The sequence below is a fragment of the Osmia bicornis genome, chromosome 15 (assembly GCF_907164935.1).
Source record: "Osmia bicornis bicornis chromosome 15, iOsmBic2.1, whole genome shotgun sequence".
NCBI classification, from domain to species: domain Eukaryota; kingdom Metazoa; phylum Arthropoda; class Insecta; order Hymenoptera; family Megachilidae; genus Osmia; species Osmia bicornis.
The window spans coordinates 7,553,817-7,578,831 of record NC_060230.1 but is presented as its reverse complement, the minus strand read 5'-3'; the positions used below and the strand labels follow the sequence as shown (position 1 = coordinate 7,578,831).

Below are 25,015 nucleotides of genomic sequence, written 5' to 3'. Positions count from 1 at the left end.
AAATTTTCAAATTACTGAATTTCCAAATCACCAGTCATGAAAATTTGAAATTTCTAAGTTTCAAACTTTCCAAATTTGATACTTCTGTAATTCCGAATTGCTAAACTTCCAAATTTCCAAATTATTTCTCAAATTCTCAAACATCCCAATTCTCAAATACCTTAATTCCCAAATACTCAAATTCTCAAATATCTAAATTTCCAAATTCTCAAATCACCAGTCATGAAAATTTGAAATTTCTAAGTTTCAAACTTTCCAACTTTCATATTTCTGTAATTCCGAATTGCTAAACTTCCAAATTTCCGAATTGAATAGTCACGTAAAATACATATATCCAAAGCGTAGCTAATTAGTTTGACGCAACAAGTTCCCTGAGGACCGTCCGTTACGACGGTAACGAAATACGTATACAGTTTGCAAGAAAGTAGGTTATACGATATAAAGCCATAGAAATAATTCCTGATTTCCATGATTGACGTATAAAGGAGTTTGTCGGTTGTGCATGCCTTAGCTGTTCAGCCAGCTAAGGTGTGCGGTGGAGGGTAATGTAACTCCACAGATCCTGTAACTCAACTTTACAACAAGTATCTTTGCTAAGTCGAGCCCTTAGATCTAGACTCTAGACGAACTAGGTACTTGTGAACTAGCCAGATACACGTTTCCTGTTTAGTAAACGTGGACCACTTTCGCTTCAAACGTGTCTCTTAATCACCCTAACACTATTTTATAGAAGGTATACAGTGCAGCAGCAACAACAGCAACGCGGTAGCAGAGGTTTCCCTGGGCAACCTGGATCAAAAGGTTTTCGTACGGGTGCTCCTAACTGGTCCTTCATCTTTGATCCTGCAGGACGTCTTTGTTACTACTGGTCAATGGTGGTTTCACTTGCCTTTCTCTACAACTTTTGGGTCATAATCTACAGGTTCGCCTTCCAAGAGATAAACGGTCAGTGTTTATCAATTGTATTTTAAATTTAACAATTTTCCTGCTATGCCCAAATTTCTAATAATCATTCATAATTACTGAACCCCCCTGAGACTTGGATTTATAATGATAGTTAAAAAATACATGTTAGACATTTTATTTGATATTTTTTTTTAAATGTATTCTTTTGGATTTTGCAGGCGAAACACGTTGGGTCTGGTTCTGCTTGGATTATTTCTCCGATTTTTTATACGTGCTGGATATAGTATTTCATATTCGAACGGGGTATTTAGAGGACGGTGTACTGCAAACCGACGCGACAAAACTACGCAATCACTATACAAACAGCACCACGTTTTATATGGACATCCTGTGCCTGCTGCCTCTCGACTTTTTATACTTATCTATAGGATTCAACAGTATACTACGAAGTTTTAGACTCGTCAAAATATATCGGTAAGTAAATCCTATTTTTCTATCATTAAACAATATTTTTACCCTCATCGTGAAATTCAATTTCGAATTAACCCTTGTGTTACATAAAATATTTTTTATTAAATAATAAACGACGAATTTATTTGCAAAACGTGTTAATGAATTTTTAGTAAATAATTCCATGTACACACTTTGGTAACTGTTTTCCTTCTCTTTTCACGTTTAAACGAAAATTCCGTAGCTTAAAGTACGACATTTTTCGCGCGATACTTGAACAACAGCTTTGAACTTTATGACAAGCCTAGCTGGAATTTGATCCAATTTTCTTCGTTCATTGTCACACAGGTTTTGGGCGTTCATGGACAGAACCGAGCGGCACACAAACTATCCAAATTTATTCCGCTCCACTTCCTTGATACATTATTTGCTGGTGATCTTTCACTGGAACGGGTGCCTCTATCACATTATTTATAAGAACAACGGATTCGGCAGTAAGAACTGGGTGTTCAGTGATTCGGAGACAGCGGATGTCGTGAAACAATACTTGCAAAGCTACTATTGGTGTACACTGGCTCTTACGACTATCGGTGATCTACCCAGGTAATTTTATTTTTATTTTCGAGAAATTATCCATTCGTCAGAAGCAATGAATATCATCAGGGAAATTATTGGAAAATTTTTCACTTGCTTCTTCCTTACTTATTTCATTTCATTTCCTATCCCCTTTACTCCATCAATTTTTTAATTTCTCCATCACCTTACCCAACCTATCCCTTTATTTTTTCCATTAAACTCTCTCGGCCATCGCTTAATACTTTTTCAATTTCTGTCTGTTTGTCGCCTTCCTTCAATAAACTTCCAACTTGGTCCATTTTCTTCCTGCAGACTTAATATATTTCTCTTGTTATTCTGACCTCATTTTTCTTCCAACTTTACGTTTCTTTTCCATTTCCCTCTCTTTATTTTTCACACCTTTCAATAGGACATCGGGTTAATTTATAAATTTAACTTTCTAGAGACTGAAGCTTGGTACTTTGATTCAATAAATTTCAAATTTGCATCCTCTTTTGTTTCATTAATTATTTAAAGTTTTAAATGGCAATCGTATATTTTTCTTTTCAGACCAAGGAGCAAGGGTGAATATTTATTCGTGATAGCTCAACTACTGTTTGGTCTACTCTTATTCGCCACGGTGCTTGGTCACGTGGCCAACATTGTAACTTCCGTCAGTGCAGCTAGGAAGGAGTTTCAGGGTGAGTGAAAATCAAATTCAGTTATTCTGTGTTCAAATTTCTGAATGTGTTCCCTTGTAAGAGCGAACGTTCTTTATGAACGACCCACCATTGATGACTATACAATTCATCCACCCGCTCTAGTCTTTTCATAACTTCATACGCGAATTTTATGCATAAAAAGAGAAAATGGAAACGTTATCGATAAAATGTGGCCGAACGATCTTGGTTTTACGTGCTTACGGTAAGATCTATGGCCATGATCATTACGAAATACAGATAGCTTCGCATTTTTCTTCGTTGCAAAAAGACATTAAGCAACGCTTCTTATAGGGTAGGGAACATGAAAATAACATTTGTTGCGATTGTAGATTCGGCTCGCCTTTCCACTACTTGGAAGGGTCATTTATACACTTCCATGATCACCTTGATCTGAAAAGTGTGCTAAAGAACAAATAACAACAATTTCATATATTTTCAGAGAGGTGCTTATACACCTATCGAATTAATTAAACGGATGATTGATTTAATAAATTGTATTTATGGAATATTTCAACAATAATTCATTATTTGATGAGGAATCGATCGATTACCGTTATTAATGACGGTAAATTCACAATATATAATTCCGCAAAATAAATTAATTACAGAATTTATACAATTTACTGTATCTATATTTAAATTATAGGAGAAATAAGATTCTCGTAATTAAAAAGTGAGAATAAAATTAATTAGACCCCCAATTACTGAGAGGGTTAAATTACTAGCAGAGGTGTCATAATACCAATCTTTTCTCTATCGGATGGAATAATGAATTTGATGCAACGTACTCAACACACCAAAGCCTCCCTTTTTCTATATCACCATTTTACCCTTTATACTCTCCAGGATAATGAAAACAATCCTCCTCGGTATGAAGAGCAGTCCACAGAATCGACAGTTGTCACGAGGTACTCTTGATACCCAATAGCCTGGTCACCAAAGCGTGACTCCTCGTCTCAAAGATTCTAAAAGCCATCGTTCATCCGCAATGTCCTGCCTTCGTTCAATTAAAAATTAAATCATTCAAAGCTAAACTTCTGCTATCTTCTGTAATTGTATAACCAGCCCCTGTAGCATCGTTTATAAAAAGATTGATAATCGCTGCTCTACACAGCATACGTGAAAATACTGTGCTTGTTCATTAAATTATTTAGTCATTAGTTACCACAGCAAGAAAATTAATATTCATTAAACAGTATGTACCGCGCAGTGTTTGGTTCGCGTTATTCGCAAAACTGGTAATGTTGCATTTTCATTTTCTGCTTGCTGATTTTAAAGTTATTTCAAATTCAACAAGACCCAGCCGCGTTATTTATGATTGGGTTTCGGGTTAGGCTAGATTAATATTATAAATGTAATCTCGCGGAATCCGAAGAGAGGCAAAGTGGTCTGTAATGTCGTTCTTAAAATTTCGTTCAGCGAATTGGACTGCATCTTGCCAAGGCGACCCTGATGGAATATCAAATTTCATTTTGAGTTAGAATTTCTAATTTGCTGTCTAATAATTCTATGCTCTCCTTAATTAATACTCTCATTTGAATTTTTGTTGAATTGCAATTTTCTCAAATTTTAAAAGGCTTAAAATAAAATAGTTAACTGTTACATATTGGGATTTCTATTCACAATATATTATTCCAAGAATAATAATGTTGGCTCGACTAATATTTGTTCTTTATCTACAGTTGCATCGTATTTACTTTTAGGTAACTGTTGGTAAATACTACGTAATTAAAAAATAAAGTACATATTGATGCAGAATGAGAACCATGCGCTATTTAATGATGATGTAATAAGCTTAATTACGGAAAAGAAAAAAAATAATGAAAATATAATTTCTGAGAAACAACAGGAAACAATGTTCTGTGTTTCTGGCGCGAATGCTAATGAAACAAACAAATGTCCGTTGTCACTGTTATAGGGTACTTCCGGCCGGGAATACGTCTTCTTATTGTGTATGTACATAGAAATGCAGCTGAAGCTTAGAAATCAGGAACATGGAGTAACACAATTGTAGAAAACGTCGCCCGGTAATTAGACAAGACCAAATATTATCATCCCTTGACAGTAGTAAGGATGTCCTTGTTATAATTGTACACAGAATACTACGTCTTCAAGTTCTGAACGTCGCTACCATCTTCTCTATGTTTAGGATTAACTTCAGATGTGAACTAGTTCACTCACGAAGAGACTGCATCAATTTAAACGGATTGCATCACTGTTGCACTTTGATGCATCTTTCCAAAAATCAAATATAAAAGATTTTTAAATTTCATTTCAAATAACACTTTCCTAATTTCCTAAATTTCATTTTCCAATTAATACCTGTTCATTAATGTATTCGAAATGACAATTTTAGAAGATTCTATGTTAATGCAAGTGGAGAAAGGCGGTAACATGAAATACTTGTTCATTAATCGAAGGATAATTTTAGGATATTAGCTGGACAATGTAAAGCGAGCGATAAACCTGCCTATAAAAGCAATTTCGGTAGTTGGTTGGCCCTCTCTGTTCACGTTTCGCCGCGGCGAACCACAATACGCCAGGTGACTGGTCTTGGCTAAGCCAATATTAATTTCATTAATTATGCACCACCGTATTACGACATTAGTGCTGATCCGGTCATTTGGCTATGGAATATCATTTTCTCCGGTAACCCTTGCGATAATTAATTAAGAGATCCTTCGGATTCGACGAATTTATGTACCTGAGCTTGCAACTTTGCTTACGTTGATAAAATAATATATTTATGTATGTACTGACTTTAAGAGTGTAACTAGGTGGGCTTTGGAGCCCTTATTACTTTGAATTTCCAAAGTTCCAGAATTTAAAAATTAGAAAATTTTGATACAAAATATAGAATATTGTAAAACCTTTCGCCAAATGTGCACGCAACTTTAAATTTCAGTATTCAACAAAAAACAAGCGTGTTATGAAACATGGCAACGAAAATGACATGCTAAAAATCTGTCTCCGTCACAATTTTCTCTCTTCAGGTTCAAAATTTTTTTTCCACGTTCTGCATTCTACATCCCCCATACCAAATTAAGTGTTTTCACAAAAAAGTTCAAAAAATATCTGTAGGTGAGTTAATAAATGAATTTATTAAAACCTATTACAATATCCTACTGCAATTAAACTAGAAGTGGCTTTGAAAGAACAGAAAATTCGGATTAAGTCTCTTAATTATTATTCGCAACTCTTTGAACGTAATAATTAGAACAAATCTGAAGAAATGATTTTGGAGTTCGAAATTGTCCTACTTTTTTTTCTTTATAAAAGAGTCATCCTCTTGGAAGAAGACTTCGAAAATGCATTGGAGATAGAAATCGCTACTCTTGTTTTTGCGATGGTGGACCAGCAAAGTACCAGTGAAACTATTAATAATTCCCAGTCCAAACGCGATACCGCATCACAGAAAGCTCAGAGTAAAGGCACGCCCGATCTTTTCGATTGCGATCCGCACTGCACATCTTCTGCCTCGACAGATGATCCAACATTGATCGTGCGTAGTAACAAGTAACATTCTGCATTCGAATTGGTACAAATCAAATTCTGTATACTTTCGAAAGTACTTCGATTACCGTGCAACCAGTGAGTTCCATGGAGACGAGAAATATTCTCAACGAACCATACTGCAATGTACCGAATATTCAGGACGCCGCTCGATACCCAAAGTAGTTCAATAAATACCAATTCTGTCGAGAACTTTACCAATGGATTCTAAATAATTTCGAAAGTTCGGGAAATTATTAATCACCACTCCGGCTGGTATCATTTAACTTTCGTGTTTAATTAAAAAATTAATTAATTAAACTTTACTATACAGTACCTATATAATAATTATAGTGCAATAAAATTAGAAATGTTAATCCATAGATATAAAGAACTTCACTTGGAGAAAAATTACTTTGGACAACGATGACGTCCCGGGTTCCCATCCTTCCCCGTAGGCTTCTCTGGGTAAACTGAGAATGCAGGGGAGATGGGCCCATATATAGGCCTGTAGCTCCCCCACTACCTGCGTTTAAACATTTACGCGGGAAAATTTGAATTCATAATTACTTTATTATTCATGCTGTTCAGTAATATACTAAATTTTATAATTTTTAATAATTAAAAATCATATTATTTTGTTTCTAAATCATTTATAGTATTAATATCGTCGAAACGAAAATTCCTAGTTTCATTTTTCCTAGAGAGGCCTAGATGGAAGCCTGGGAATATTTTTGAGATATAGCTTGGCCCAGTTTGCATATAAGTTTATATTCTAATATTATGATTTATAATAGCCAATTGAATCTTTCCGTACATCTGGTTGCACACAACGATGCAAATTCGCTGACGAAATAGAAAAGCCAGTGACAGAGAAAAAAAAAGAAAAAAAGAAGTGTTCTAGATCGTCAGGTGGGAAATATTGTTAAAAAGCAGTACAGGCCATTTTTAAAAAGAATATTTTGTAAGAGGCCGTTGAAAAATGTCCATTATTGGATGTACTCAAGAGAATAATTGTAAAAAGATTGCATTCTTGAAAGCGAAGATTCTTGAAGAAGCTCAAGGCAAAGGTTTGCTAAATTCTTTTCTTTTAGAATGAATAAATAAAAATATTGCATCAACTTAAATCCCTTGAAATTGAAACTTAGATAAAGACAAAACAATAGAAGAGACTAGTATTAAAAATTTTGCAACTTCAACGATCATCGAGAAAGACATTGGTTCACAAACCACCGAGGGAATAGATGAAAAATTATCTGAGATAAAAGAAAATCATGTTTCGAGTTCTATGATCGGTGATGAAAATACTACACAACAAGTAGTAGAAGTGAAGTCACAAGGTACGCAGGACGAACCTATTGAAAGTGAAGCCCCTAGTGAACTTGAAGAAACAGCGGAAGTAGTAGAGGTGAAGTCAGTAGGTACGCAGGACGAACCGATTGAAAGTGAAGCCCCTATTGAACTTGAACAAACAGCGGAAGAAGAGTGAATCAAGGATCAACAGTACATAGCTACAGCAGTTTAACCAACGTTTAGAAAGGTTCCAGATTTATTTGCTGAAGGGCAATGAGATAACTAGGAGAGTCAAGAAAGATTCCACTGACATGCAGTTCAAGTAATTAACCATCGAAGTAAGTCTTGCAATTCATTCTTAGCAAAATTCTAAAATTCGAAAGTTTTAAAATTTAAAAACTCCAAATTCCTAAATTCTAAAATTCCGAATTCGAAATTAAAACATTCTAAATTGCAAATTTAAAAATTCTAAAATTCCAAATTTAAAAGATTCTAAATTGCAAATTTAAAAATTCTAAAATTCCAAATTAAAAGATTCTAAATTGCAAATTTTAAAATTCTAAAGTTCCAAATTAAAAGATTCTAAATTGCAAATTTTAAAATTCTAAAGTTCCAAATTAAAAAATTCTAAATTGCAAATTTTAAAATTCTAAAATTCCAAATTTTAAAATTGTAAATTGCAAATTTTAAAATTCTAAAATTCCAAATTAAAAGATTCTAAATTGTAAATTTTAAAATTCTAAAATTCCAAATTAAAAGATTCTAAATTTCAAAAGGTATAGCAGGATAAGATGGTCAAAAGTGCCTTTGAGCCGATTTTACTTAGGAATGCGCCATTCGATAGCTTATCCCAAAAAACCATGGTACACCAAGTTTCAGCCCTGTACCTCAACCGGGAGGGTTGTTATAGGGTAAGATAGAAATTACCATTTTTGCCATATTTCTCTTATTTAACATTATGCAAAATATCTGAAAAAATTCACAGTGATATATAAGCATGTCTAGAATATTCTAGAATTTTTTCAGATTTTTTGTATAATGTTAAATAAGAGAAATATGGCAAAAATGGTAATTTCTATCTTACCCGATAACAACCCTCCTGGTTGAGGTACGGGGTTGAAACTTGGTGTAACATGGTTTTTTGGGATAAGCTATCGAATGGCGCATTGCTAAGTAAAATCGGTTCAAGGGCACTTTTGACCATCTTATCCTGCTATACCCTTTAATAATTCCGAAATTGCAATAATTGTATTACCGTTATTTCCAAGATTTTACTGTGCAAGTAAAAATTGTATTTAAAAATTACAAATCGTCACCATAACTTAAACATATCCTTTGAAGTACCATCATATTTTTTCTTACCCCCATCTTTACTGCTATCTTGAACGATACGATTATTCACGGTTCCTCCCTCCGAAAACGTATTCTATTTATCATAAATTTGCATTGTTCGAGCAGAAAAGTACCTCAGAGAATCGCGCTACCATCCTAAGGACACTCGTTTAACTGCATAATCAGTGGAGCTGGATTAACTCTTCGACGTAGAGAATACTTGCGAAGCTTCTTTGTTGGCCGAAACGAAAGCAGCAAGAAATCAAGAAAAAAAGCTTTTATTCTTAATGACTGGTTAAAGAGGAAGAGGCTAGAACTCTTAGGTAAATTTACCTAGTTCTCCGCTAACTAAGGACCTCCTCATTGGTAATTTTCCTTCAACGACTCAAACGGGAATGTACGGATACCAGGCAATTATTCTTTGCTGACACTAGTGAAGTTTCTTTAGCGTCATTTAACGATGACGAAATTGAATTAACGTAGCTACAGGACTCAATCAATATCTTCAAAATATTTTCAAGATACTTGAAGAAATTTTCGTATTGATTATGAACATGAATAATGAACAGGATACACAAGAAGGTACATACTAAAATGAAATATAAAGATACTTGAAATTGAATAATTATAATAAACTGTTATTTTATTATTTCGTTACAAATAGTAAATGAGTAAATTTTCACTCCAAGAGTGTATGGGGGTGTATAACATGATACAGAAAAACCCTTATATTGTTACATTACAAACGTGAAAATATAAACCATTTATTCTTAGAAGTGTCTGAAAAGAAAAATATTGAAGGCGAGGGAATGAAATCTACAACAAGCACACAGGAGAAGGTTTCAGTAAAACAAGATAACTCGAGACAATCCTCGGTTAGCACAGAGTCTGATAAATGTAGAAAAGAAAGTAAGATATTTTTCATTTCTATCTAAAATTAAAATAATAATAATAACAAAAGCAGCTGAATTGAAATTGACACAGAAATGTCCATTTTAATAACATTTTTGGAAAAATATTTGATATATATCCTCTTATCCACTATCATCGACTTTAAAGGGATGAAAACTCCCTTTGATGTTTGATTGAAACTCTTGTTTCATCAAATATTTCCAATAGATTTCCAAAAAACATATTTGATAAAAAGTTATAAAAGCACGTCTCTGGAAAAATGTTACAACTATTATGTTCTTATGTTTAAAAAAATAATTCTTAACTAGTGGTACACGTACCACTGATAACAATTTTAATATGGTTTGATTTAATATGGAAAATGACGATGCCCCCTTCCCTCGAGAATTCCCCGAGCTCCCACCCTACTCCATCGGTGGTCATGGGGAGAATGATGATGCCCTTTTCGGCCAGTTTTCAGAGGCTACGCCCCTTTCCTCCCACCGTTCGTCGCGCCCCGTGCAAGGGCCCTAGTCCTCGAGGCACCTCATGTGTGCCATATGAATCGTACCCCATGGGTGATGTGGAAACCTATTGATACGAGTGTAGCCCCAATGTGCCCTGAAAAGTAGAGGTGTGCGAGTACTCGTAATTTACAAGCCGAGCTGAACTCGCTTCGATTGTTCGAGTCGAGTCGATCGCTTGAATTTGCCGAGCTACTCGAAAAAATCGAACTACTCGAATATTCGAGCCCTTGTGAAACTTCGAATTACGAGAGCTCGAATATTAGAGTAGTTCGATTTTTTCAAGTAGTTCGGCAAATTCAAGCGATCGACTCGGCTCGACCGACCGATCATTGTTCGACTCGAAATTCGAGTACTCGAATAAATCGAGTACTCGCACACCTCTACTGAAAAGTTCATATACGGCACGCGCCTGAAGTGCCTCGAGGACTAGGGCCGTCGCGCTGGGTACGACAAGCGGCTAGACTCTAGCCGCTAGAGGAAAGAGGCGTAGCCTCTGAAAACTGGCCGAAAAGAGTACTTACGATTAAGGCCCGATTTACAATAAATAGAGTAAGGAGTAGAAGTAGAAGTAACGATTTTAGCGTAAAGATGCTTACACTGGCAATACGATGGAGTAGAAAGAATTAAGGACCAATCAGAACGCAAGAGGAATCTCGTACATGTGCCGTAATTTTCCTCCTGCGCTCTAATTGGTCGAACGTAAGAAAAGCAGGAGTGGGAGTAAGACGAAATGGAAATTATTTATTTCGCTTACGCCCTTACCCTACGTAATGTAAACAGATCAACTTCTTATTGTAGATCGGGCCTAATTCCCAATTGTAGGAGAGGGCTCCCTATATACAGGTCTGTGGCTCCCCACTACATGCTCGTAAAGGGTTGCGCGGGAGAATTTGAATTGATATTTTGCATATCGTATTTCTAAACGTTAAACAAATTCGCAATACATATCAAATAACGTTAAAGAAAGTTTAACAATGATATTACCTGGCTGTGAAAGTTTTACTTTTAGTTTTATGAAATTTCTTAAGCACTTAAGGGTTTTAAGCTTAAACTGAAATCCCTGAGAAAGCTCTGCTGCCGACGAAATGCCAAGGCGAAAAATCAAATGGAATTTCAAATTCACCCGTTGTAATCGGCTTTGTCAAATATCATAAGTAAGTGGGAACTGAGCCTTCACAAGGTGCATCTACTAAATGCATCGCTTTAAGTTAAACTTACAATACTGCATCTGCTGCTATATTTCAGTATTCTAACATTGAAATTTTTTTTTTATTTCCCTCGAAAATCATTTACAATTTGTTCATCAGAAGATTCGGCAAATCGATATATCGGGTTGGAATAATAGCTTGAACGCATTTTCTCAGTGGCCCATGCCTTAGAGCATAATAGTTGTAACACTGAAAGTATCCAAAAAATTGTACAAAATTTGTTTATATTTTCTCCTTTGTAGGATTTAAAACAGCTGTATTCACATTGGGCGCATTCGCAGCGGTTTTGACTGCCTACATTTACATCGTGTATAGTCTAAGCACTCCACCGACCATCTTGGATCGAATATAAGCACTTCTTACCATTTTAATTACCAAGCTCAAGTTATTGAAATTTTCATTAAATGGTATCTTTTTATTTTTAACAAATCCGTTCTATTATTTTTACAATTTTTCTCTATTTTTATTGTTCAAAATTTCAAATACCTAATATTTCGGATTTCTTTCATTTTAAATATTTTCTAATTAGGTAAATGAAAGAATTCTTGGTAAATATGCAGATCGTTATCATGGACATGATTCTGAGAAGCTTTACCTAATAACTTAACCTATGATCTTTTAACCAATCAATAAACTTCAAATACGGATCTCTTCTCTTTTCTTTAAGTAAAGCTGACTCATTAATAATCATACTTCTTTTCATAAACAGCTGAGGTTGATGAAATTACAGGAAGGAAAAGTTTCCTCTTTTTCTACCAACAATGAACTGGTTTGTTCTACTCCGGCTTAATTAATTTTCCATCCACGTCACGTGGATCAATTAATCCTCAAAGTTGAATAGTTAACGTAACTTTCGTATCATTAACCGATGGGCAGGTGATAATATCGATTTGAAAAATGCACTAGGAAGATTATGATTTATCTAGCGAAAGATTCAAAGATGCTAATCTAAAATTAAAATAGAATTTTCTTTTTTAATGAAACAATTTTTTCCTCCTTTACCGCAATAATTTATCTAATCAGATTCTAAACAAATTGTTTATATTCCATACTTGAGAATAGTAGCTTTTAAAGATTTATTTTAAAAAACTTTTTCCAACATTGTACCGCAATTTTTTATATATTCAATTCCCCTCTATCAACAATAGCTCTAGCCCACACACATCCCTGCCTCATATTTCTCCCAGAATAACATATTTTTATCATCGAACATCAACAATTTATTCTGATGCTTTTGCTGACATCGAATAAGAAGGCATCGAGAAATTGGTTCGAAATAGCAAGTACGTGACGTGATCGTATCAGTCGTGATCCATTTATGGTTTCCGATCGACAAGCGACGAGAGGGACGAAGAATACCACGCTATTCATCGTACGAAGAAGCTTCTAGTACCCTTGCTCCATGTCGATGCCCTAATACCTAATTACGTATGCGAGCATCCACGTTCATACATTGGTCGGCTAGGATTAGACTATTTGGACAAACGGTCTGTTTGGCATTGCTCCGTTTCGGGCTAGTTTAACACTGAGCCCTTAATCTGTACGTTATACCTCTTATCTGGCTGGATACGGAATTGGCCAGAACCAAAATTCGCTGCAGCTATTCGTCATGGATTATCCGGCATTGTTAACCAGCGCGACGAAAAATTAAGTTCCTTAACACTTTTGCTACTACATAATCCGATTGAGTCAATTACTAGAGGTTCACGGGATATCGCGTGCTAGATCGTCGTGTAAGTTTCTAACTTTTCAAATTTGGGAATTTAAGAACATGGAGAATTAGAAATTTGAAAAATTGGGATATTTGAAAACTTAAACGTTTGGAAATCTGGAAACTTGGAAATTTGATATTTCTCACACCCAAGTTTTAAAATAAAAAATTTAAAGTAATTCCATGGGTACGGATGTTGTTTACGTAAGGAAATTGCGGACTTTGGAAGATGAACTGATTCTGTCGAAAAGAGCGTTCCAGAAAGTTTCGACTGGCGTCGATGGGGTTGATTTCAATCGGAAATGGTCTTCCAAGCCATCGAATAAACGACACACGAGTGATAGGCAGGGACAATTTAACCTTTTCCCTTTTCACGAGTTGACAATTCTTTCGTCTGAGAGAATAATCACAGGTTTTACGGAAAAAGGATTCTAGTTAAGAACACACTTATTTTCCTCGATTATTTATTCTGTCTAGTAATTCAACGCGTTTAGGTACTTGTTCCATCTAATTATATAATGCAGTTGATTATTTATTCTGTCTGATTATTTATTCCGTCTAGTTATTTATTCCGTCTGGTTACTTAAGTAGTGCACACCATGTTGGTGTTTTACTATTTCCTTGTTTATAGAAAATAGAAAAACGTGATCTAAGTTTCCAAATTACAGTAAATCTTACAATATAAAAAAAAATTTAATTTTTAATGAAATGCGATGACTATCGTGGGTGTTTTGAGAGACGCCATTTTGTAGCGGGTTTTTTACAACTTTCATGAAATCCTTCTTCCAAGTTTACCGCTTGAATATTCTTCATTCGTTGTTCATAAAGAATTAGCAAAATTTTAATACTATAGGGAGCGATAACGTAACGCGTCAGCACTGGGTCGAGAAAGAACGAAAGTATAAGAAAATGTCTGGAGAATATGGCGATCACGTACTCAGTTTGGAACGTTATGTCGCAGACAGATGTCTGTCTCAAAGTTTGGACCAATTGCCGTTGTCCGGCAGATTCACCATAAATACTCGCAAATGTTTGGACCAGTTCTACCGTCCAGTATGAAAAGTTAGTTTTATCAACTGTACTTGACGTGAGGTACTTTCAAGGACCACGGGGTGCACTTATAATACCATGCCGTAACTACGTACTATATTTATCATGCAGTAGAGGAAGTTGTCTTATTCACCACTTACCGGGCTGATTCTTCTTTTCAAACGGATGTTTGCTTCAAACCTCAGAAGATTGATACACCACCTATTTAAGAAGACTTATTGTTAGTTAGCGAATTTAAAACTTTATGTAATTAATATTTAATTAGAATTGAATATGTACCATAATAAAACACACTATCACTCGCGTCTTAAATATGTAGAACTGTCACAACACGCGAGTAGACAATATGGCGGATAATTTCGGGTTACGTCGGAAGACTTCGGACAAAGTCGGAAAGCTTCGCGATCGCGAAAGTCGGACGTGTACACGAGCTCATCCGATCCTACCCGATCCTACCCGATCCCACCCAATTGTCTTCCACTCGACAGGAGCTCGTAAATAACCTCGCCTATCAGATATCCGTAATTATTCGAACAATTCATTAAAGTTGGCATTTATTATCAAAACTTTTAATGAATACAATACCAATCGCATAATATGTCTATCTCGATTGAATATTCGAAAACTGGCAATTACGTTAAAAACAGTCTTTGATTGTCGACCAGTTTTAAACGACTGTTTCGAGTGACTTAGTTTTAACTTTCAAGCAGACGTGCAGTTGTCTACCCAATTTCCTTCCACTTAGCTGAGTGGATTGAACAAAACTTCCCTGGCTATGCAAACAGCTACGTACGCCATAAAGAAAGCCACAAAGGAGGGCGCGAGCTTTGTACATTTTAATAAAACTCTTATATTTATAACTCCAGTAATTTTATTCGCGCAGGGTGTTGGAGAATATCGTATATTATTGAATATTTGAATATCCCAAAAAACCATGTGTTTATTTTAACAAATAATAAGATTCGTTGTACCTTTATAATCTATAATGGTACTCTTATATTAAGTTACACCAAATTTTATATTAACTTTTATTTTATATTTTTAACGAGTATCGTGATGCAACGCGTCAAATAGGTCTGTATATCTACCAATAACAATTTCCAATTAAACCGACCATCATAGCCAGCCATCCATCCATCGTTATTAAAACAAAGACAATTAAAAGGTTAGCAACCCGATCGTTGAAAGTAGTGGAACGTGATATCGCGCGCGAATGGGTAGTTCCGGTTAAAGCGTTTTCAAGCTGGTTTAATGTCTCTTTTTACACGCTCGATACTCTTTGAATTTGACGCAACCTATTTCTACAAACACGAACCCAAGCATACAATACATACCTAGTTGCAAAATTACCGTTTGTTATCTCCACTGCGAATTTCTAACGTACAATGCTCCTCGCGCGGTTTTATTTCCGGTACCATCGTTTAAATAACGACCATGCAAAACGATGGCGATTAAAATGCGTGTAAAAAGAGAGAAATACCGATACTATTAAATGTTTAACAAAGAAACAAAAGCAAAGGAGTAATTAGGCGCACTTGCAGTAAAAAAGGCATTTTTAAACGACGATTAAATTTTCAGTTAAATTAATATTATTCACAATTTTATAATAATTGCTTAAATTTTGACACTTTTGTTGCATATTTTTGTTTGAAATGAATCCACCGAAATTAAGTGCAAAAATATGATAATACATACTTGGCTGTCACGCTATTTAATTTGCATAAATAATGAACTGTTGAGCACATCTCACGGAGCCGTTTAAATGAAATGTCACCGCAATACGTATTACGTTATTATTCTCACCAATTCCATAACCCACGTAGAATATTTTATTTGCTTATTAACCCCAATATCATTATTGAATTTCGAAACGACTACATTTCCGGTGCCGACGCGTGTGTCACGCGATACTCCATTCGACACCGTTTAATTTTCCGAGGGAAAAATGGCAAAAATTTCAGAGCGACGATGAGTTGTCAAATATGTTCCCCGATAAAATTTAACAAAATTTCATTGTTCTGGTTGCAGCGAAGTTGGATGGGGTGAAAACCTACATGAGAATGAGAAGAGTGCCAAAACACCTTCAAGTGAAGGTGATCAAATGGTTCGACTACCTTTGGTTAACGCAAAAGTGTTCAGACGAGGAGAAAGCTGTTAGCTGCCTTCCTGGTATGTTTCTGATTCAAATCAGACATCGAGCAATTTTTATAACTTTTTTCAAAACTTTTAACATCCTTCACCTTTTATCTTGAATAATTTTTTCTTTATTCTTGTTTCCTCTCATAAATGCAAATTAAGATTCGTTCCAGCAGATTTACCTGATTCGTCGTCATAGCAATCCTGTTTCGTCTCGTATAAAGGCGTCATTCATAGAAATCTTCTTTCTTAATTTTTATCCTACAAAAATTTTGCTAATGTTTTTCTAAGTACGTTATTTCAAAAGTTTATAATAAATTATAATCACGACCATCAATGAAAGACGCGGTCTGAATCTCTAAAAACGATTGTAATTTCCACTCTGGTAGTTCGAATTTTTCCGTTCCATTTCAGGAATGAATATTTTATGACCATGAAAAGATATAAAGTTGGAGAGGTTTCGGTGTTCATAATTTTACGGTTGAAATGTTGCAGACAAATTGAAGGCTGAAATCGCGATAAATGTGCACCTGGACACGTTGAGGAGGGTGGAGATTTTTCAGAATACGGAAGCTGGCTTTCTCTGCGAGCTAGTGTTGAGACTTCGGCCGGTTCTCTTCTCACCTGGTGACTACATTTGTCGCAAAGGTAAGACCTCGCCTCCCTGTTTCTGTCTTTCTTTCGTATTACGACATCTCTCCTGGATACGATGCGGCTCGGTTTTAAAATGAGTGGCTGGAATCGTGCCAAGAGACGGACTAGCCTGATATAGGGTTGAAAAGTGATTGCTTACCGTTTCTACGTGGCCTCATTGCCAATAGCCTACCCGGGACGTGTACTTACAAACGAAATATTTCGTTTGGAAAGATAACCGGCCAAGATCATTTGGCGCAGACGGGAAATTAGCCGTATGGAAGCATCTGCATATGAATTGGCTGATTTCAGAACATCAAAAGACTGCTGCCAGTTTGATCGCATAAAAGTACTGCGAAATGGTACTTATGCTTACAATTTATTGAAAATTATCATATAAATGCACCGTTAATTACAATTGTGCCTCTCTCCATGGTCCGCCGTCCGAGGGTAAATACGAAGTAGCTGAAACCAATCATACTGTAACTAGGGATACAGATGAAACGTTTATATAGTCATTCTCGGTATACTTTAACCTTTCAATCGATGTATCATAAGTGCCATTTTGCAATAAAAATTTGAATATTTGTATATCAATATTGGTCAGTATGTCTTTAGAAAGAGGTCAGAGGTGAAGGAACGTATAGGAAGGGGATGAATAAAGAAAGAAAGTAGCGCCTTTCCTTCTCTAATCTCTTCATCGTCGTGGAAACGACTGCCGCATGACTACTGGAATGCGGCAATCGTTCCCTTTCTCGCGCTTCCGTTTTATGGCTGACCCTACTTGGACCTGCATCACTGCTACGGAATTAAAGCTAACTGAGTTTACTCCAACATCACTCACCGTTATTGCTTTACCTACGCTCTTGCAGAAACACGTTTATTGAATTCAATAATTAAAAAATTAAAACAACCTTACAAATTATTTCTGCCTACTATTTTTAATGATATCATTATTACACTCATTGTCGGTCAATATTTTTTAATAAAGCTTTTTAGCGTTTAAAGCATTTTATTCTTTGTTTATTCAGAAGATATAAATTTTCTATTTTTTGAAATTTTTTATAGGTGAGGTAGGCAAGGAGATGTATATAGTCAACAGAGGACGATTGCAAGTGGTAGCTGACAACGGAAAAACAGTCCTCGCTACACTTAAGGCGGGTTCCTACTTCGGCGAGATCAGCATTCTCAATATGGGGACTGCAGGTAAAGAGTGCGGTAAATATTCCAAGCGGACCAGGGGCCCGTGAGCTGTCCCCCTCATATTTCACGATTCACGTTTTCACGTTTCACGTTCTTACCACTCTGTGAGAGGGCAAGCCGTCGAGCCGGTATGAGCCGATGTAAAATCAATCTTCCTAGTAACTCTTTTTTTTTTATACTTGTGTAATCTTTCTGTCACTGATATTCCTACTCCACTTGCCACACGTGATCGACGTTCACGCAACGAATCAAATTTAATTACTGTTCTTAAACTAAGTACTAGAATTATTTTTATAAAATATAACATAATACTTTTTCCTATACTTCTAAACTTGAAAGAAACTTTTTAATTACATTTTCTATACGATTAATTTAGATCGATTTTTGCCTCTCCAATTCTGTAGGTTTCAATAGTCTTTGTTTTTAAAATAATTGCATAAAATAAAAATGAAATGCTGTTTTAATTAAATTCAAAATGTATTATAATAGGGATAAATTATTTCATAGAAATAAAATAACATCAGTAGATCTACCATTTCTATTACCGTCGTTCTAGATTAGTTCGTGTACACCCCTTTCCTATGTTCCTTCCATCTGTCAGAGATATACAGTTTTTATTATTTAATTAATAGTAATTGCATTACAGTCGCTGCGAGATTGTCGACACGTTGTGAACAAGGCTCGTGACACGTATTGCCCTTTAGCCTTTGCCCCTCTATTTCAATTATTATTTTTCAGCCGATAAACCAGCATCACCTATTTATTTATTTATTCATTTATTTATTTATTGAAAAGAGGATTTTAGAACCATAAGCCACAATATCATTTATTTTCAATAAATGAGATTTTGTAATATATCCTCTGTTAGCGTTCCCTTAATTATTTTCTTTAAATTAATCATAGGTCGTGTTGGTTTATCATCCAACAGATAAAGACAAACATACTTTTAATCATCTTTCTATCACCTCGCTTTGGTAGTAACATTAGTTTAGAACTGAGTACCTAAAACCCGTATATATTCTACCAGCATTTTTAAATCTATCTTCTGATTTATTTTATAAGCGATTTGGCTTCTATGATATGCTGTTACTTATAGTCTTATTTAATTTTGTATTTATGTTTGATCGAAGGAAATATTTGCAGAATATTAATATTAATTTATTCAGGCTCAGAGAATTACCGAGTAGCTACTACTGTGTCTCTTCTCAACCTTTCGAGAATAATAAAATTTGCATCAATTCAAACTCTCCCGTGTAAATGCTTATGTGTAGGTGGGCCAAAGGCCTGTAAGGTACTCCCTCCCATACATCCCTCGATTACATTGCTGTTAACTGATAAAAATAAAATATAGCAAATATTTCCTTCATTTCAATTTATTTTTATACTTTTCTATCTGCACTTTTCATGTTTTATACTTATCACGATTTTCGTCACATCTAAACGTAGTTTTTCAATATCCTTCATTTCAATGTAATTCATTATTTTGATTTTCTAATGTAATGGTACTTGCTCACTTCACGGATGTAATTAATCTGCATTCGAATTTAACTTATTCTATACGCTCATATATTAATTATTGTAGTTAGTTTCTTATCTATCACGTTAGATGATCTATAATAAATTTTATATAAACACACGTAAAAGAATAGCTTAAAATTTTTTTATTTCAAATAATATGCTATTAACTGTACTGAAAAAGTAAGTATATGGTTTGAAAATGTATGTTTTTTATCGAAACACTAACAATAGACACCTAAAACAAAGATAAAAATATTAGCAGACAAATATCTTGCAGATCATTGAAGATATAAAAAAACTATTAATCTAAAAATTGTTTAGTATGAAGGGGAACATTTTTTGAGTTAAATAATTTTTTTCACATACGAAGTTGTAGAGTAAATTTCAAATCCAAGTTAATTCTTTTAAATACGATACTTAATCCTTTAATTCCTAAAAAGGGTTAAATAAATTTTGGTTAAATTAATTTTTCCTGGTGAACCTATGTAATGCGTGTGAACATTTTTAACACATTCCAATTATAAAATCTGTTATCACCAACTATGTGTTACCTTTATAAAGCTCCTATTGAAGCATATTTATCCCTTTTTAAACACACTCACACGAGTAAGCATTTCACGTAGTTTTCAATTGATAATGGTAATTTGTCGAGCATGATTTTTTACCATAAAGAAGGCAAAGTTATGTTTTGATGTAGAAGCAAGGATATATCAGAAATCTATACTCATACTACAGATATGAGTCTGTAGAATGAAGAAACTAATCAATTTCGGATCGGATACAAAAGAAAGCTTGATATATCCCGATAACCAATAAATGGCTACATCGCTACAGGTAACCGACGAACAGCCAGCGTACGCTCCGTGGGTTACTCGGATCTCTTCGTCCTTAGTAAAAAGGACATGTGGGACGTGTTGAAGGAATATCCTGCAGCCAGAATCCGACTGGAAGCCATCGCCGTGAAGAGGCTGGAGAAATACAAGAGGGCTCCCCTTGAAAAAGGTCAGGATATATAAATATTATCTAATTTCAGATATTGGGGTGGCTGGGATCTTTTGGGAATGGGCTGGAATACTAAAATTTTGCAATATTGCAGTTTTGAAGTCCTGAAATTTCAAAATTTCGAAATTATCTGTTATCGCAGTAATAATCGTACCCAAATTAAATTTTCTTGCACTGTAAAATGAACGCTCCTGGATCGAAGTTCCCTTGAAAGAGCTGTTTAATTCGAAAGTTCATCAAAAACAAATGTAACTCGTCTTCTACCATGCCTTCTGTTCTCCCGATGAAAGAAAGTTCGCGGTGTTACGAACTTTCGAAGCAGCGAATCGCTTCGTATGTACTCTGGGGTCAAGTTGCGCCGCGTAATTACATGCTGGTATACGGAGTTGCTGCAGTGGCTGCACAATGAGAAAGACGATTGCTTAATTAAAGAAGGTTACCGTACTGAAAATAAGAGATAGGACACGGTTTTCAAAGTACAGACACGCGAGTTATTTTTTTAAACGAAGGGCTTGAAAAGAAAAAAAAATCATTTAAACCTGATACGATGAATCCCCTGCTTTCTTTCTTCTTTATACGCGTTATTAATTTTCAGCTGCAATGGGACGATGTCAGAGTACGCCAGGATTAGTGGAGTCGAAAGGTCGTATACCACTGGAAGAAATGTGGATTTCACCTACAGACGCAAAATCTACTCATACCTACTCAACCGGTCGTTCATTGTTCTCACCTAGCCCAAGTCCAGTAGCATCGCGCGGTTTAGCGAGTTCCGAGCACAACGCGAACGCGAATGTTAGAAGAAGCATGGATAGCCCAATAAGCGCAACCAGTAGCGGTCACAGCAGCGAGGATCAAACCACTAGGGCTCCACAGTCTGCTGCCACTCAACCATCTACCGGGAGACAATCTACACACTCAGGCAAATATAATAACTTAAATATTAATTCATTTCTTAATTAAAATCGTGCCTTCTATAAAAGTTGAAGCCCATCAATGGGCACAGATTGTAACATTATCGTCATTACTATATCTACATTAGATATGTAATAAACATTTACTAACAATATCATTGTAACTATATCTACATTAGATCTATTGTAATATACTGATTCCTTCCCACAGATCAATGTATGTACACTCATCGTCAGTCCCATCGAAGTTGTCGCAGTGAAGTTGGCTACAAATTCATTAACTCATTCACGCCGCATCGGTGAGTGAATGCGTGGCCAACTTCACTGCGACAACTTCGATGGGACTAAGTGTACATATAATAACAGTATCTACTGTTATTACTATATCTACATTAGATATAATGTAATATACTGATTTATTCCAGCAGACCAATGTTCATTTAATAACAATATCATTATTACTATATCTACATTAGATATAATGTAATATACTGATCCCTTCCCACAGTTCAATGTACATATAATAACAGTATCGTTATTACTATATCTATATGATGTTAAAACATCAATTAAATTCAAATATGAAATGTATACTTTCAGGCATGACTAACAGCATGTCACAGTTAGTCAGTGAAGGGGCCACACCACTTCTAGGCACCCACGAAGCATTATTAGCAGAAATTAAACGCCTTCGAGAACGTTTAATTTGCTTAGAATCCGAAAACGCTGCGATGAGCGCGAAATTGAATCAACAGCAATGGGAAGTAGAGAACCGGTTAGCTGAAATCGAGATGCACATCTGTGGAGCCAGTTCGACTTCCAGTCTAGAGGACAACAACGAGAGAAATCGAGAAAGTATCATTTAACAAGAAACAAGGCCGCGAGAGCGCGGCAAAACAAAAATCAAGCGAATACGACATTACCTTGCTGATGGTACTGACAGTAGGTAAGCTCTCGAATTGAATTTCACCCCACCGATAAGGTAGACCAACGATCTGAAACGTCGACGCTCTTCTGTCGCGCGCTCTATGATTTAGAATGATGATTTCAGGAACTACTTTAGGGTAAATGATTCATGAATCCCACTTGTTTGATGATTATGTAAATGAAAGAACACTGTAACCTCTCCCTAAACATCCAAAGGCTCTCCCTCTTCAAACATTTAAAATCCGCCATTTTCTTAGCTTCTCTGGGTTTTTCAAAATAGAATGAAAGACAACTTTTCATCTGATTTCAATTTGTTCCTCTTAAATTCTGAAAATAAAAAGTTATCTCCCTCAAAACATTGACTATATACCGCAGTTCACCAGAGTCCATAACTGCGAAAAGACCAATTTTCGTTCTTCACGCATCTCCACTACGCATCTTCGTCCTGATTGGCGGATACTCCCAAACGAAGTGGAAAGCGATTAGCAGAGAGCTCGCTGCGTTCCCCTACCATCTTCCAACCTGCGCGTCGCAGTTATGGACTCTGGTGAACTGCGGTATACATACTTGTTTCTGGTCATAAATAGGTCTATCTTATATCTCATCTGTAGTTGCCTCAAGATTACTCCAAAAATACAATTAAATAACTGACATTTTATAATTCTTACAGATATGCTGCAGAAGATCAAGAAGAATTTGAAGAAACCAAATTATCTGGGAGATCCAGTGACACGAAATCAATTGGTAGCCTTAGCCAACACTTCTTTGAAAGTGATGAGGATGAGAAATATTATGGCACCTGTAATGGTTACGTTTCTCAGCCTGGTAGCAAGTCAAATTTATTATTATGCAGCGAATGTGACCAGCAAACTCGTACCTGTACTTACAGACCACAAACACCTGGTTCTTGTTGTAGTAGATACATCGAGGAACGTATTGAAGATAGACAGGGAACTTCTCGCATCTATAAAAGTCCAGTTCGCGGGTCTTCTCCCTGGTCTTTGCACCCTGATCAAGATTACAGTGGTCAGTCGTCTTCACCTAGATCGGTGTGTCAGGATTATCAGGTACGAAGAAGCTGGTCACGAAAATGTGAACTGGAACATGACCAAAAAGACTGTGAAGATTTAGAGCAGGATGACAATAGTCCTACCTGTGAGATTTGTCATGGAAACGGTCAGGTTGTTCAATGCGAACACTGCGACTTTTCCAGCGACGGCGATCTAATATGTTTTCAATGTCAAAGCGAGGAAGGATCATCGAATGGTCAGAATTGTCCTCATTGTGAGAAAAATAAAAGAATACTCGAAAAGAGATTGAACAATGGAAAGTACCCGGTAGATGCTGTGGTAAAAATTCAAGTTAATGATCATATGGTCTCTGTAGACTCGGATGAAACGTCTGAAAGTGACTTATCTAATAATCATCATCATCAAAGAAGTACAATGGAACGATTAGATACTATTGTCGAGGCAAAGGGAGACACTGCCAGTGAGAATGACGAGGAAAACGGGGGTACAAAAATTAATGGAACTAGCAGTGCAAGATATCTCAATTATATGATCGTATTATTTCTGTAAATAAACATGGTTAAGGTAATTGTGGTTGAGCTACGGATACTGTTGGTACATGGAGAATATTGTCTTGTTGATATTAGCATTTGAAGGAATAATAATTGCAAATTAATACTAAAATTCTTGAAAAATTTCATGGTATATTGTACTGTTATTCATTGTTATACTATTATACTATTTGTACTTGTAATACCAATAGTATACTATTATAATATTTTATATTCTATAAAATTATACCACTTTGGTAGTATCATTCTCTCTTTTACTCAATCTATTCATAAGAGCTACTTTATTAAATTTATAACAAAAACTTTATAGACACGCAACAACGATACTCTCCATTCGAGACGAAACATTTTGAAAAGTCTGATGAAAAAAAGAAATTTCATCAACTTCTCAAAATGTTTCGTACTTCATAGATTGATCGACATCGAAATCTGTTGCCGTATGATATTTTTCGGCGCCGTAGCTCAACTCGCATGTAAATAAACTGCCAGAAACATTCATCCGTATATCCGTAGAATTTGTATAGGATAATAGGTAACTCGTAATAATTTAATATGGTGAGAGTGAGAGAAAAGGGAGACTGAAAGAATGAGGGAGGAGAGAAAGGGAAAAAAAAAAGTTACATTTATTAACATTCGACACGCGCAGTGTTGCTGTGAGCTAAGATCCTTAATGCAACGATTGCCACGTTATACCATGCGCAACTTTTAGAATGGGTTTGTGCAGAAATCATGTTTATGTTTTTAATTATATGTTCTTTTTCTTCACAATTTCTTACACAACTACATTCAACAAATTTGAAATTTTATATACATACAACCAGTCAATTTACAACATAAACTAACAAACTAATTGAAACAAAGAAATTACAAATTTATACAGTTTAGATGTTTTGTATTTCCAATAATGAAGATTTGTACACAAACCCGTGCTAACTCATGTTCGGGACCAACTAAAACTACCACCTT

General features: G+C 35.5%; 1 protein-coding gene across 1 annotated transcript in view; it reads left to right on the top strand.

Moving 5' to 3' along the window:
* LOC114875671 (cyclic nucleotide-gated cation channel alpha-3) overlaps window positions 1-22,483 on the top strand; it is a 39,725-nt gene extending 17,242 nt beyond the window's left edge. The window contains exons 4-13 of the mRNA XM_029186229.2: window positions 731-945; window positions 1,125-1,380; window positions 1,705-1,959; window positions 2,482-2,612; window positions 16,166-16,306; window positions 16,769-16,921; window positions 17,975-18,124; window positions 20,462-20,629; window positions 21,225-21,548; window positions 22,141-22,483. Coding sequence (XP_029042062.1) covers window positions 731-945; window positions 1,125-1,380; window positions 1,705-1,959; window positions 2,482-2,612; window positions 16,166-16,306; window positions 16,769-16,921; window positions 17,975-18,124; window positions 20,462-20,629; window positions 21,225-21,548; window positions 22,141-22,406 — 2,059 coding nt within the window. The 3' untranslated portion in view covers window positions 22,407-22,483. The remainder of the gene's footprint in view (window positions 1-730; window positions 946-1,124; window positions 1,381-1,704; window positions 1,960-2,481; window positions 2,613-16,165; window positions 16,307-16,768; window positions 16,922-17,974; window positions 18,125-20,461; window positions 20,630-21,224; window positions 21,549-22,140) is intronic.
* The last annotated feature ends 2,532 nt before the right edge of the window (window positions 22,484-25,015 follow it).